A 15,125-nucleotide genomic window follows, 5' to 3' on the forward strand; every position below is an offset into this window, starting at 1 on the left:
ATCCAGAATTGCTCCGTTGAAACAGCAAACACTTCCTCGACTAGAGCTTTGTGCCGCAGTGGTAGCAGCTGAACTGGGTAATAGAGTAAGGATTGACTTAAAGCTTCAAAGTCACCCCATGTTTCTATGGACCGACTCGGAAATTGTCCTTGCCTGGATAAAATCCCAGTCAACCTTATATAAGACATTTGTGGCAAATAGGGTGTCAGTCATTCAAACATTGTTATTACCAGAGCAATGGAAGCACGTTCCGTCAAAGGAGAATCCTGCCGACATGCTTTCTCGAGGCCTGCAACCAGTAGACCTATATAAGAGTCGATTATGGTTTCATGGTCCAGTTTTTCTTCACGGAAAAGAGGAGTTGTGGCCTGCAAAGGTCTCAGCGGCCCAGAAGTAAGGCCCTTAACCCTGAGGAGTTAGATGACTCCCTTTGGTTAATTACTCATGCTATACAATCGGCAGAATTCGCAACTGAAATAAAAGAGTTGAAAGCTGAGAAGCAAATTAGCAAACACAGCTGTCTATGCAGCCTGTCGCCGTACTTGGATGAAGACGGCGTCCTTCGCGTAGGTGGAAGATTGGAACATTCTATGCTTCAACCGGAGGCAAAACATCCAATAATATTGCCATATAACGGTCCATTAGTAAAATTGTTGTTTACGACGAATCATGAAGAAAACAAACATTGTGGACCTCAAGCGCTGTTAAACACAATAAGACAACGATTTTGGCCAATCAGAGGGAAAATAACTGCCAGATCAACGATTCAAAAATGTATAAGGTGCACCAGAGCACGACCCCAGCTGTATCAACAAATAATGGGACAGCTGCCAGCAACAAGAGTAACTCCCGCAAGGCCATTTATAAACTCTGGAGTTGACTATTGTGGGCCATTTTGGATACATTACAAAGTGAGGGGTAAGCGACCAACCAAGGCTTATGTAGCTGTCTTCTGCTGCTTTGCGACAAAGGCAGTTCACCTAGAACTTGTGTCTGATTTATCCACAGAAGCTTTTATTGGCGCACTTAAACGTTTCATTGCGCGGCGTGGACACTGCCAAAACATATATTGCGACAATGCTACGAACTTCGTTGGAGCCAAGAATAATTTAGCGGAGCTATCTGAAAATATATATTCGGATAAAGCGCAAGAATCAATTATTTCAACCTCAAACGCTAAAGGCATTCACATTCATTTCATACCACCAAGAGCACCGCATTTCGGAGGTTTATGGGAAGCAGCAGTGAAGTCCGCGAAACGCCTCTTGGTACGTAGCGTGTCAACGGAAAACCTAACACATGAGGAATTGAAACGATCATAATCGAGATAGAAGCAATCCTAAATTCCCGGCCGCTCACGCCTTTGTCAAACGATCCTGATTGTCTTGAAGCATTGACACCAGAACACTTTTTAATCGGGGAGGCTTTAACTGCACAAGTAGACAGCAGAGCAGAATCTGTTAAGACATCCAGCACATCTCATTGGAAGCTGCTCTCACATATCAAGCAGCAGTTCTGGAGAAGATGGTCGGATGAATACCTCCACGAACTGCAACAACGGAACAAATGGAGGAGAAAGATGAACAATCTTCGGAAAGGTGATATGGTCATCATCAAGGAAGATAATTTACCACCGATGAAGTGGCCATTGGGAAGAATTCTCAATGTGTTCGCTGGTGACGATGGAGCTGTACGAGTTGCTGATGTGAAAACTTCAACTGGAGTATACAAACGGGCCATTCAGAGGCTGGCTCCACTGTTTCCAGAGGAGCATAGTGAATTATCCACAGACCAGACAACGCAGGGTGACATCGGCTCTTCTAGGCAAGAGGAAGATGGGAAAGATACCATCCCGAGGAAAAGAATGAAGATCGCAAATTGCCCCATAATGCTATCAGTAATATTAGCCTTGCTTCTAATGCCTGTGGTCCTATGCGACATGCTGAAAATAACGCAATTTCACAATGATCCGGGATTATATTTTGAAGGCTTGGGAACAGTGAAACTTAACACGGCAGAATGGAAAATGTTGGTGTATTGCGATTTAACGCCTTTTGCATCAGAAATAAAGTCGCTTTCAACCGGTTTACAATCGCTGCAGCAGATGTGTCCTGTAATTCAGCAACACAAGATGTGTGACATGTTCGTGAGCAATCTCAAACACATTAAAAATGAACTACTACAAGATGATAAGATTTGTCTCCGTACCGCATACGATAGAAGATTCAACATCGACAGTAGTAGCGAAGATCCATCTATTTTGATGATGCAATTGGGTCCAAACTGTAGATCCAATAATCTTGTTGAGATTGCAATTGGCAGTTGAATGATTATTAAAGATATTGACTTCACAGGGGTTGGCGACTGCGTTCCTTCGGAGTTTGGACCGGAGTTGGACCTTATTGTTGGAACGGGTACTACCTTGAATAATTCAAAAAACTGTTGATTGACTAAGGGTATCTTGACCTCGAAGATGACTTCATGCTTTGTCACTGCACCCTTGACGCTCATAAGTTTATAGAGCTCAATCAAGTTCTCATCGTCCGTTGGTAAAGCATGCGAAATTGGAAGATTAGCCTTGATTATGTTACTTTCTTCTCTCAATTGATGAGGAGACAGTAAAAGTGGACTTATTTTGCCATTATGTGTATCGGTAAGTACACTAATGATTTCCGACTCTACTCTGTGCAGGTTCATTGCGGAGAATACCAGGTACGTTGACAAGAGTCCGACAAGCTGCGAGTTTTTTAACTGGGAAGACTCTTTAGCCACATCATTATTTAATTTCTCAACCATTTCTGAGATCTCTTGTATCTTTTGTTGATTGCCGATCTCATCTTGTTTTATGACATTAATGGTAGAGTCAACTATTGAAGTTTGGGCTTTCAACGGACTTGTCATGTGCTCGTGCTCGATTCTTGCCTTGCTAATGGTTTTAGACATTTCTTCCGCATAATCAGCATCAAGGACACCAAAAAGTGAACGCGCAATATTGCCGACTATATTGAATGGAGATCTTTTAAACCGTCTGTTGGTAAATAACTCCTTTTCCTGTAGTAGTTCATTTTTAATGTGTTTGAGATTGCTCACGAACATGTCACACATCTTGTGTTGCTGAATTACAGGACACATCTGCTGCAGCGATTGTAAACCGGTTGAAAGCTACTTTATTTCTGATGCAAAAGGCGTTAAATCGCAATACACCAACATTTTCCATTCTGCCGTGTTAAATTTCACTGTTCCCAAGCCTTCAAAATATAATCCCGGATCATTGTGAAATTGCGTTATTTTCAGCATGTCGCATAGGACCACAGGCATTAGAAGCAAGGCTAATATTACTGATAGCATTATGGGGCAATTTGCGATCTTCATTCTTTTCCTCGGGATGGTATCTTTCCCATCTTCCTCTTGCCTAGAAGAGCCGATGTCACCCTGCGTTGTCTGGTCTGTGGATAATTCACTATGCTCCTCTGGAAACAGTGGAGCCAGCCTCTGAATGGCCCGTTTGTATACTCCAGTTGAAGTTTTCACATCAGCAACTCGTACAGCTCCATCGTCACCAGCGAACACATTGAGAATTCTTCCCAATGGCCACTTCATCGGTGGTAAATTATCTTCCTTGATGATGACCATATCACCTTTCCGAAGATTGTTCATCTTTCTCCTCCATTTGTTCCGTTGTTGCAGTTCGTGGAGGTATTCATCCGACCATCTTCTCCAGAACTGCTGCTTGATATGTGAGAGCAGCTTCCAATGAGATGTGCTGGATGTCTTAACAGATTCTGCTCTGCTGTCTACTTGTGCAGTTAAAGCCTCCCCGATTAAAAAGTGTTCTGGTGTCAATGCTTCAAGACAATCAGGATCGTTTGACAAAGGCGTGAGCGGCCGGGAATTTAGGATTGCTTCTATCTCGATTATGATCGTTTCAATTCCTCATGTGTTAGGTTTTCCGTTGACACGCTACGTACCAAGAGGCGTTTCGCGGACTTCACTGCTGCTTCCCATAAACCTCCGAAATGCGGTGCTCTTGGTGGTATGAAATGAATGTGAATGCCTTTAGCGTTTGAGGTTGAAATAATTGATTCTTGCGCTTTATCCGAATATATATTTTCAGATAGCTCCGCTAAATTATTCTTGGCTCCAACGAAGTTCGTAGCATTGTCGCAATATATGTTTTGGCAGTGTCCACGCCGCGCAATGAAACGTTTAAGTGCGCCAATAAAAGCTTCTGTGGATAAATCAGACACAAGTTCTAGGTGAACTGCTTTTGTCGCAAATCAGCAGAAGACAGCTACATAAGCCTTGGTTGGTCGCTTACCCCTCACTTTGTAATGTATCCAAAATGGCCCACGATAGTCAACTCCAGAGTTTATAAATGGCCTTGCGGGAGTTACTCTTGTTGCTGGCAGCTGTCCCATTATTTGTTGATAAAGCTGGAGTCGTGCTCTGGTGCACCTTATACATTTTTGAATCGTTGATCTGGCAGTTATTTTCCTTCTGATTGGCCAAAATCGTTGTCTTATTGTGTTTAACAGCGCTTGAGGTCCACAATGTTTGTTTTCTTCATGAATCGTCGTAAACAACAATTTTACTAATGGACCGTCAGTTCAAATTTATGTGTTTGAACTGAAGCCCACTAGGTCCGATTTATATTAACACTATGTCTGGTGAACTGTGACACTGGTGAACTGTGACACTCTCCTCTTATTCGGGTGGGGCATCCTCGTTAACCGTGCAGAATGTGGAGCAGTCAATCTGCTCAGCCAGCGCTGATCCCCTCTGGTCATTACCTAGGGCGGAATTCCACAAATCATGGTGGGCATTGAAATCCCCTAGTACCAGGCGGTTATTGCCTACCAACCATGGGATAAAATCTGGCAAATAACGCGGTTCAAAGCTATTAATCGGCGGGATATACACATAATTTTCGGGATATACACATAATGTAGGCTGCAATTTTCATTCAGCTTGGTTTCCTTCACCGCTGCGAACTTAATATTCCTCCGACTCATAAATTCCACTGTCTCATCTATTTTGCCTCGGAGTATATATATATATATATATTCAATTTTCATTCAACCCTCTCTTACCACAAGTTTGTACTTCTTGAACACCTTTAGTACATTCTAAAATTGTCATCCTTGTCTACAACTAATTTGGAATAAAATGGAATGAAATACTAATAATTATCGTGTAGAATTTATTTCAAGAAAACAATTAAAAAAGTTATAAAATATATTATTAAGAATAAAATCGGAATTTTTCATAAATTGTTTTTAAGAGAAACTTGTGTCAATGATATTGCCCGCACTGTATATTATCATTTAATATGTATATTTCGGTATTAACATATTTTTATACACACATGTAGCTATGGAGGAATATGTATGTAAGAAATGAAAATAAATTATAAAGTTTAGGGAGTAAGTACTCACAAAGAACTCCTGGTGTGGAATTTCAGACAATTCAATTGAAAAATGTGGCTAAAAACATTAAAATACCGAATGTCGGGGGGTACCGTTGTATGGGGGCTATTCGATATCGTGGACCTATATAGATAATTCTATTTCAGGGGATAAAGTGCTCACAAGGAACTCCCTGTGTTGATTTTCAGACCTTTCCATTAGAAAATGTGAGTAAAATCATCAAAATACCGAATATCGGGGGTTACCGTTATATGGGGGCTATACAATATCGTCGACCTTTATAGATAATTCTCCTCCGAGGTACAAAGTACCCACATGGAACTCCTTGTGTGGATTTTCAGACAATTCCGTTGAAAAATGTGGCTAAAATCATCAAAATACCGAATATTGAGGGTACCGTTGTATGGGGGCTATACGATATCGTGGACCGATATAGCCCATCTTCGAGCTTGACCTGCCTGCAGACAAAAGAGATATCTGTGCAAAATTTTAGCTTCCTATCTCAATTCGTTTAGACTATAGCGTGATTACAACAGACGGACGGACGGACAGGGCTAAATCGTCTTAGAATTTTACGCTGATCAAGAATATAGTATACATTTTGTTGGTTCTAAAATGATTATTTCGATGAGTTACAAACGGAATGACAAACTTAATATACCCTCCATACTATGTATGGTGAAGGGTATAACAAGTTAAAAAGCAGTAAGTACTGAACAGAATGGTGTAACAGGAACGCTAATCCCTCACCTCCACTTCTGGTGCGATCCTTCCTTAGTACGTTGTAACAATAACAACGTTGTAGGCTGCAATTTTCATTCAGCTTGGTTTCCTTCACCGCTGCGAACTTAATATTCCTCCGACTCATAAATTCCACTATCTCATCTATTTTGCCTCGGAGTCCGTTGCAATTGAATTGTAAGAATTAGTATTTCATTCCAAATTAGTTTTACATATATATATATATATATATATATATATATATATATATATAATTTTCATTCAACCCTCTCTTACCACAAGTTTGTACTTCTTGAACTCCTTTAGTACATTCTAAAATTGTCATCCTTGTCTAAAACTAATTTGTAATAAAATGGAATGAAATACTAATAATTATCGTGTAGAATTTATTTCAAGAAAACAATTTAAAAAGTTATAAAATATATTATTATGAATTAAATCGGAATTTTTCATAAATTGTTTTTAAGAGAAACTTGTGTCAATAATATTGCCCGCACTTTATATTATAATTTTATATGTATATTTCGGTATTAACACATATAAACACATGTAGCTATGGAGGAATATGTATGAAAATGTAACTGTAATAAATGAAAATAAATTATAAATTTTATAAATAAAGTATATTTTTGCATACGTAAACAGCTTGACTGCATTCGTATTTACAAAATATATCGGTAGGTACCAAATTGACCTGAGTTTTCACATGGAGCTATTACAGATATTCTATATCACACAGGTTATTAACACTCAAATTAAAGCCCATGACTGAAAAATAAGATCAGGCTAATCAAAATATCTAAAACCGACGGTCTATTTAGAAATTACTATGGAGTCATTACTTATAATTAAAATTGTACCGCTTACATAATTCAGATCTGTGATTATTATAAAGTACGGGCCGCCAAGGCGGACGGGCCAGCTTGTATCATTTATATCAGTCTTGTAGGCGAGTCTGTTAATACAATGTTAATAATGCTACAAAATATGGACAGTTTTCTTGTAGAGGAAAAACTATGGTCGGATCACCTGCCAATAGCAGTTACAATGGAATTAAGTTATAGTGGCTCATGTAGCTTACAATTTGATATCACATATCTCCTTCGTATTTCTTTAATTGCATGGGCACCTCTCATTTTAAAAGATTGGACATCGCGGATAGGTTTGAAAGATTAGCAATAATTTCTACTTACTATGTGTTCTCCAACATAGCTTCAACTAACTGTTTGTAGATATTGATTTTAAAACTGTTGGGGACTGGACAGAATCTAAACATTTTATTCGCTGTCTTGGTGCTATAGTTTTCCCTTCAAATATGGCTTTTCTTTTCGTTGTTCTACTCAAACACTCATACTTTTCATTTTATGGAGGGTATATTAACATTGTCATTCCGTTTGTAACTCCTCAAAATACTCATGTCAGACCCAACAAAGTATATATATTCTTGATCAGCGTAAAATTCTAAGTTGATTTAGCGATGTCCGTCTGTCTGTCTGTTGTAATCATGCTATCTTTCGAACGAATTAAGATAGAAGACTAAAATTTTGCACACATTTTTATTTTTCCAGAAAACAGGTTAAGTTCGTAAATGGGCCATGTAGGTCCACGTTTTCATACAGCCCCCATATAACGGTACCTCCCGATATTCGGTATTTTGGTGATTTTACCCACGGCAACGGGTTCTACGATACCGGATTGACCCGAAACAACAAGATCCCTCTTTCAGCCAGCGGCTGCCAACCCAGTATGTACATGTTTGTATTTGTTTATTTTTCTGCATTGGGAGCAGCATATCCCGGACTGCTTGCTCCGGATTTTATTGGTCCATGCCGGGATTGAGGAATACCCCGGACCTTGGTTCTGCTTGGTTTGTCAGAACGTCATCCACCACAGATCTGTTTCGGTGCGATGTAATGGATGTAGAGAATGGGTGTACTTTAAGAACTGTTCCGGACTAAGGCGTTTGCGAGACTACAGCGAAAGGGGTTATGTTGCGACTTGATGCAGTAACGTAGTCCCCAGCGAGTCAACTTCTTCGTCGTCCTCATCAGAGACGTCGTCGGAGTATGGCACTCCACCGCAGTCTCCAGAACAGCAACCAACACCACAGCACCTAACGCCACATGTTGCTGTTCCAACTCAGGATTGTGCATCATTCTTGCAATTCAATTGCAACGGACTCCGAGGCAAAATAGATGAGATAGTGGAATTTATGAGTCGGAGGAATATTTTAGTTCACAGCGGTGAAGATAACCAAGCTGAATGAAAATTGCAGCCTACAACGTTGTTATGGTTACAACGTAATAAGGAAGGATCGCACCAGAAATGGAGGTGGGGGATTAGTGTTCCTGTTACACCATTCTGTTCAGTACAGACCTATCTCGCTTGAGCTAGTCTCTAGTGACCCATACATGGAATGTATAGGGGTAGCAGTCAAGTGTGGAACTGTCGAGGTAGAGGTGCTTAATGTGTATATCCCGCCGATTAATAGCTGTGAACCGCGCTATTTGCCTGATATTAGTCCATGGTTGGTAGGCAATAACCGCCTGGTACTAGGGGATTTTAATGCCCACGATGATTTGTGGAATTCCGCCCTAGGTAATGACCAAAGGGTTCAGCGCTGGCAGAGCAGATTGACTGATCCACATTCTGCACGGTTAACGAGGATGCCCCACCCGAATAAGAGGAGAGTGTCATAGTTCACCAGACTTAACCATAGTGTCACCCAGTTTGATAAATGACTGGACTTGGCAGCTCGTCATTTCTCTTCGCTCAGACCATCTCCCGATAATCGTCTCCAAAAGCAAGTCGCCCGAGTGAACGCTGCACTTTCCTTAACCATGGGAAAGCTCACTGGCCAGAGTTCAGAGAATTAACCAACCGCCGCTTCAGAGAACTGCCCAACCCTTCTGATGTTCGGATAACAGAAAGGATTTTCCGAAACATCATCAAAGCTACAGTCGCTCGCTATATACCTGCTGGTCGAATACCCGAGATAAGACCAAACTTCCCAGCAGAGGCAGCGGGATCAGTAAACGAGCGTGATGATCTCCGTCGTACCAACCCTACTAATCCTAGAATCAGTGATTTGACAGTGGAAGTCTACCGGTTGGTACAGGAGCATAAGAGGAAAAAGTGGCTAGAACATCTGAAGTGTTGCAACATTGGAACCGTAGCATATATATACTTTTTTTTTTTTCTTTTGTTTCCAATTTTCATTCAACCCTCTCTTACCACAAGTTTGTACTTCTTGAACTCCTTTAATACATTCTAAAATTGTCATCCTTGTCTAAAACTAATTTGGAATAAAATGGAATGAAATACTAATAATTACCGTGTAGAATTTATTTCATATATATATATATATACTAGCTGAACCCGGTGCGCTTCGCTACCCCTTTTGATTTTATATGCATTCAAAATTTTATTTACGAATATATGTTGGTTAAAAAAAAACAAATTTAAAAATTAAAAAAAAAAAAATATTGCACTACTTCAATGCGTAAATAACCAAAACCATTAGAATAGCAGTAACATGACATACATACACGAAGGGTTTGTCCTTCGGATTTATTTATTTCATAGCAAATACCTGCATGCTGCAATCTTTTGAAGTTGAGTGGCATTTCTATTGCAATTAGTGAATTCGAGATAGCAACATACTTCGCCGTAATAAGCGTATTTCAAATCAATTGTTGTGTTGTTTTTTAGTGTTAGCCTAAGGCGTTGTAGGTCAATGGTTCTTATTAAAATCATATCCCAATCTGATCCGATTTGAAATATAATTAAAAAAAATACATTTACACCAAACTCCGCCACACCTTTCATATTTCATTGAAGTTGGTGCGTCAAATATGTGAAATCGGCCGATAATATATATATGGGAGCTATATCCAAATCTTAACTAATTTCCAATTAATTTGTCACATTTATTATTGTAACCAAATTCCGCCACACATTCTGAATTTCATTGGTATCGGTCATATATATCATGTTTGCTGCATAACATATATGAAATCGGCCGAAATATATATGTTAGCTATATCCAAGCCTCAACTGATTTCAATATAATTTGGCAATTTTTTCTGGTGCCAGATTTTGTCTCTCTCGCTTTGGGTGCATCAAATATGTGAAATCGGCTGAGAATATATATGGGAGCTATAATCAAATCTGAGCGTATTTGAATATAATCTGTCAAATTTATTTTTGTACCAAATTCAGCCACTCATGCCGAATTTCATTGGAATCGGAAATACGTATCGTGTTTTGTGCATCAAATATGTGAAATCGGCGGAAAATATATATGGGAGCTATATCCAAATCTGAACCGATTTTAATATAATTTGACTAATTTATTTTCTAATCAAAATCCCGTTACATATTCCAAATTTCTTTGGAATCGAACATACATATCGTGTATGGTGCATTAAATACATGAAATCGGTCGAAAATATATATGGGAGCTATATCCAAATCTGAACCGATTTCAATATAATTTGACAAATTTATTTTCGGATTAAATCCCGTCACACATTCCAAATTTCAGTGGAATCGTACATTCATATTGTCATTGAAATTACAGATACATAGCGTGTTTGGTGCATCAAATACATGAAATCGGTCGAAAATATATATGGGAGCTATATCCATATATGAACCGATTTCAATTTAATTTGACAAATTCATTTTGGCTCCGTTACTTATTTTAAATTTAATTACAATTGGAAATACATATCGTGGAATTTCCACCAAATACATGAGATCGGCCGAAAATGTATATGGGAGCTATATCCAAATCTGAACCGATTTCAATATAATTTGGGAAATCAATTTTTTAAATAAAATCTATCACACGTTTCAAATTTCTTTGAAATTGGGGATACATAGCGCGTTTGGTGCATCAAATGCTTGAAATCGGCCGAAAATATATATGGGAGCTATATCCAAATCTGAACCGATTTCAATATAATTTGACAAATTTATTTTCGGATTAAATCCCGTCACACATTCCAAATTTCATTGGAATCTAACGTTCATATTGTGTTTGAGGCATCAAATAAAGGAAATCGGTCGAAAATATATATGGGAGCTATATCCAAATCTGAACCGATTACAATATAATTTGGCAAACTTATTTTTGTTCCAAATTCCGTTACGTATTCCAAATTTGAAGACTGTATCTTCAACCAATCAATAGATATGTGCATATAAAATCTAAATTTTTGGGAGGTACCTCCGATTCTGATGCTATATCTCCAGTTCCAAGTGGAAATTCAAAAATGTATATAGCCTATGTTACTTTCAGGCGATGTTGCAGTATATACGGACATTTTCAGGAAAATCTATTCAGCGGTTTTCGAGTCCATAAATTACAAACAAACAAACAAACAACATACAAACATTTTCCTCTTTTATAGATATAGATATAGATATATATATATATATATATATATATATATATATATATATATATATATATATATATATATATATATATATATATATATATATATATATATATATATATATATGTATATATATATATATATATATATATATATATATATATATATATATATATATATATATATATATATATATATATATATATATATATATATATCTTTCTTTCCAATTTTTATTCAACCCTCTCTTACCACAAATTTGTACTTCTTGGACTCCTTTTCTCATCAGTTGAAATAGAGTACAGGCTGATGTAATTGTTGGGGATATGTTCAGTTTTCTCTACAAATCTGCATAACAGCATTAATATTTTCAAGTCCTTTAAAAATTTATTTTTCACTCCTGCCGCGTATTCCTGACAACGCAATGTAACATCATGATCTCGAATTTTGCTTTTAAGAATGTTTTTTTTCCTTCTTTTTGCATTCGGTTTTAGGTTCGAAGAAAAGAGATTTCGGCCGTAGCAACCGATATTTCATCCCTTACTTCTTCTATATCCTATTAGGTTGGGAGATTGAATGATTTTTTTTTTTCAGTATACCATTCATCGTTGATTTCATGATTTCCATCAAATCATTGACCTTCATATTTTCTACAGGATTCTTTGCCATGTTTTCCATCTATGAGGATGTTTTAAACAATTTCCTTTTCGTTTGTTGAAGACTGTTAGGCATGTGTTGCAAACCTTAAGGTATTAGTTGAGTGGAGACTGTTATTTACCAAAGAAACAAATTATTTCTAATTAATTTCACCCGGGTAATGTTCTGCAAACAATCGCCGACCTTCGCACGTTTATAAGATCAGAAAAATAACCACCTAAACTAAGGTCACAATGAATTTAAATGCAGTAGCTTATATATAGAAAATTAAAAAAAGTATAATTGTTGATATTTTTTCCGTTAAAAAGATTGTATTTTTGTTATACTTGTATTTAATTTTAAAAATTTGGCACTGTCCAAATCGGACGTGTCAGGACTGTTGCACATGAGGAAATACATTTCATTTTTCTTCACTTTCAACTGTGGTGCAATAAATTATACAGTTGCAAATATGCTACTCACTAAACAAAAAATAACCCTATGTCGTTGAAAGTTTCCAAGTAAATACTTTTTTCACCAGAAATAAATGTCTTTCCTTAGTTAAGAAAAATGTTTTCTTTAGGAGCAAGCCCAAAAACGCCTACCGATATATTTTGTAAATACGAATGCAGTCAAGCTGTTTACGTATGTAAAAATATACTTTATTTATGTCGTAGAAAGTTTCCAAGTAAATACATTTTTCACCAGAAATAAAAATGTCTTTCCTTAGTTAAGAAAAATGTTTGTCTTTAGGAGCAAGCCCAAAAACGCCTACTGATATATTTTGTAAATACGAATGCAGTCAAGCTGTTTACGTATGTAAAAATATACTTTATTTATAAACTTTATAACTTATTTTTATTTCTTACAGTAAAATGTTCATACATATTCCTCCAAAGGAGAATTATCATTTCAAATACGTAATTATAGCTACATGTGTGTATAAAAATATGTTAATACCAAAATATACATCGCAGTTATACAGTGCAGGCAATATTATTGACATAAGTTTCTCTTAAAACAATTTATGAAAAATTCCGATTTTATTCATAATAATACATTTTATAACTTTTTAAATTGTTTTCTTGAAATAAATTCTACACGATAATTATTAGTATTTTAAAACGTTCATTCCAAATTAGTTTTAGACAAGGATGACAATTTTAGAATGTACTAAAATTTAAAGTTAATTATGTTATGTTCCCAAAAAATTATTTTGTTACATAGGTTACCTTTTCATTTCATTACGAATGATTATTTTACATCATTATTATTTCGAACTATGTTAAAAAATTCCAAGTTATCAATTTTATTAATACTATATCGTTATTTTCAAATTTCGATGTTTTAAGTGAATACGATAAACAAAACCTTTAGTTTTCTTAACATTTATAACTGCTAAAATTTTGTCAAAAGTAACTTGCCAATAATTTTGTCGAGCACTATATATATGTATATATATATATATAAATATATATATATATATATATATATATATATATATATATATATATATATATATTCGGTCTTCACAATGATTAATTTGTGGCTTCTTATAATAAATGGTATACTACACTTTTTTACAAATTTAATACACACTTTACGTGTGTATGTATCAATCAAATATGTATATTGCATATATAACATCTTTATTTCATATGTATTCATCAGTGCTCCAAACGTATTGGAATTGTGTATTTTCTTTTTTATTTGCTTCTAATTCTCTTTGAGTTCATGTTATAAACCCACATTCTTCTATGTGATTCTATGTCATCAATGTATGTAGTTCATATAAAAAATATTGTTATATATTCATATGTATAAAGACTTTTTGGCACTGTTATCGCGTACTTTTAAAGAACATGAACAGACACAAAAAAGATAGCGCCTACCTAACACTAGAGTGAATACTTCTGTACTACTGCAACATTAGTGCATTTAAGTTTCTTTGTAGGATTGTATCTTTTACGGAATTAAAGACAACGTTAATATTACGTGTGTCTATGGCGGTGGTAAAATGATGATATGTACGACTTTGTTGAACTTTTCGTACGCTCATAAACATTTGCAGGATAAAGTTTTGAACATCTAAAAGAGAGTGCGGATTTCCATGGAATTGGGGGTAGAACCAACGTATATCAGTCTCTGGGTTTTTGACTTTAAGCTCCAGTAAATCCATTTTGTTTAAAAATAAAATAATCGAGATACCTTTAAACGTGTTATTATTTACAATAGTATCAAAAATATTTCTGGACTCTTCCAAGCGATTTGTCATTCTGCAAGATAGGAAAAATTCATTTTACGTACTATCGAATTTCAGTTTAAATGTGGCATACCTATCTTCTGCTAAAACTTGATCGAACTCGGACGTCGAAACTAAAATATTATAGATGTAACTGACGAATCAAAACATCGTGTCCATTTCTGTCTTTGTGTTCGTTGTCCTCCCACATCTACAAACACAAAAGGTATGTTCTGTAAAATATATAGAAGAAAGATAAAAAGCATTATATTTTTTTATCTGCAGAATTGAAATATCGTGATATAGTCCAAGACCAACTTTTTAATCTACCATAAAATAAAAATGTAATGAATAAGAATAACACAGTTGTGTGGGTCAGTCAAAAAATCACAGAAAATATTCAATACTTAACTATATCTATATTATTACGACGCGTTAACAGAGATGGTCTAAACTTTATATTCGACTTACTGTACAAAAAAATCACCTTTCTTACTACGATAACACGTTTGTTACCCAAACAAAATTTTTAATATAAATTTCAATTTCAAACATTTACCATTTTTTACCCAACGTTTTTAATTTCAACATACGAAAAATTACTTTGTGAAATTTAAACTAGATCAATTTACCGTGTTCAAAATTGTAGCTTGTCGTGATTGCTGCAGAATGGTA

At 36.1% G+C, this 15,125-nt stretch overlaps 1 protein-coding gene across 1 annotated transcript; it reads right to left on the reverse strand.

Moving 5' to 3' along the window:
• Positions 1-13,018: 13,018 nt before the first annotated feature.
• LOC131806663 (guanine nucleotide-binding protein subunit alpha homolog) lies at positions 13,019-14,731 on the reverse strand. Its single transcript, XM_059131202.1, is given in 3 exon segments — positions 13,019-14,484; positions 14,545-14,587; positions 14,590-14,731. Coding segments are annotated over 3 exon segments (528 nt in total). The 5' UTR covers positions 14,717-14,731; the 3' UTR covers positions 13,019-14,126.
• Between the last annotated feature and the right edge of the window lie 394 nt (positions 14,732-15,125).

The sequence above is a fragment of the Musca domestica genome, unplaced genomic scaffold, assembly GCF_030504385.1.
Source record: "Musca domestica strain aabys unplaced genomic scaffold, Musca_domestica.polishedcontigs.V.1.1 80, whole genome shotgun sequence".
NCBI lineage: Eukaryota > Metazoa > Arthropoda > Insecta > Diptera > Muscidae > Musca > Musca domestica.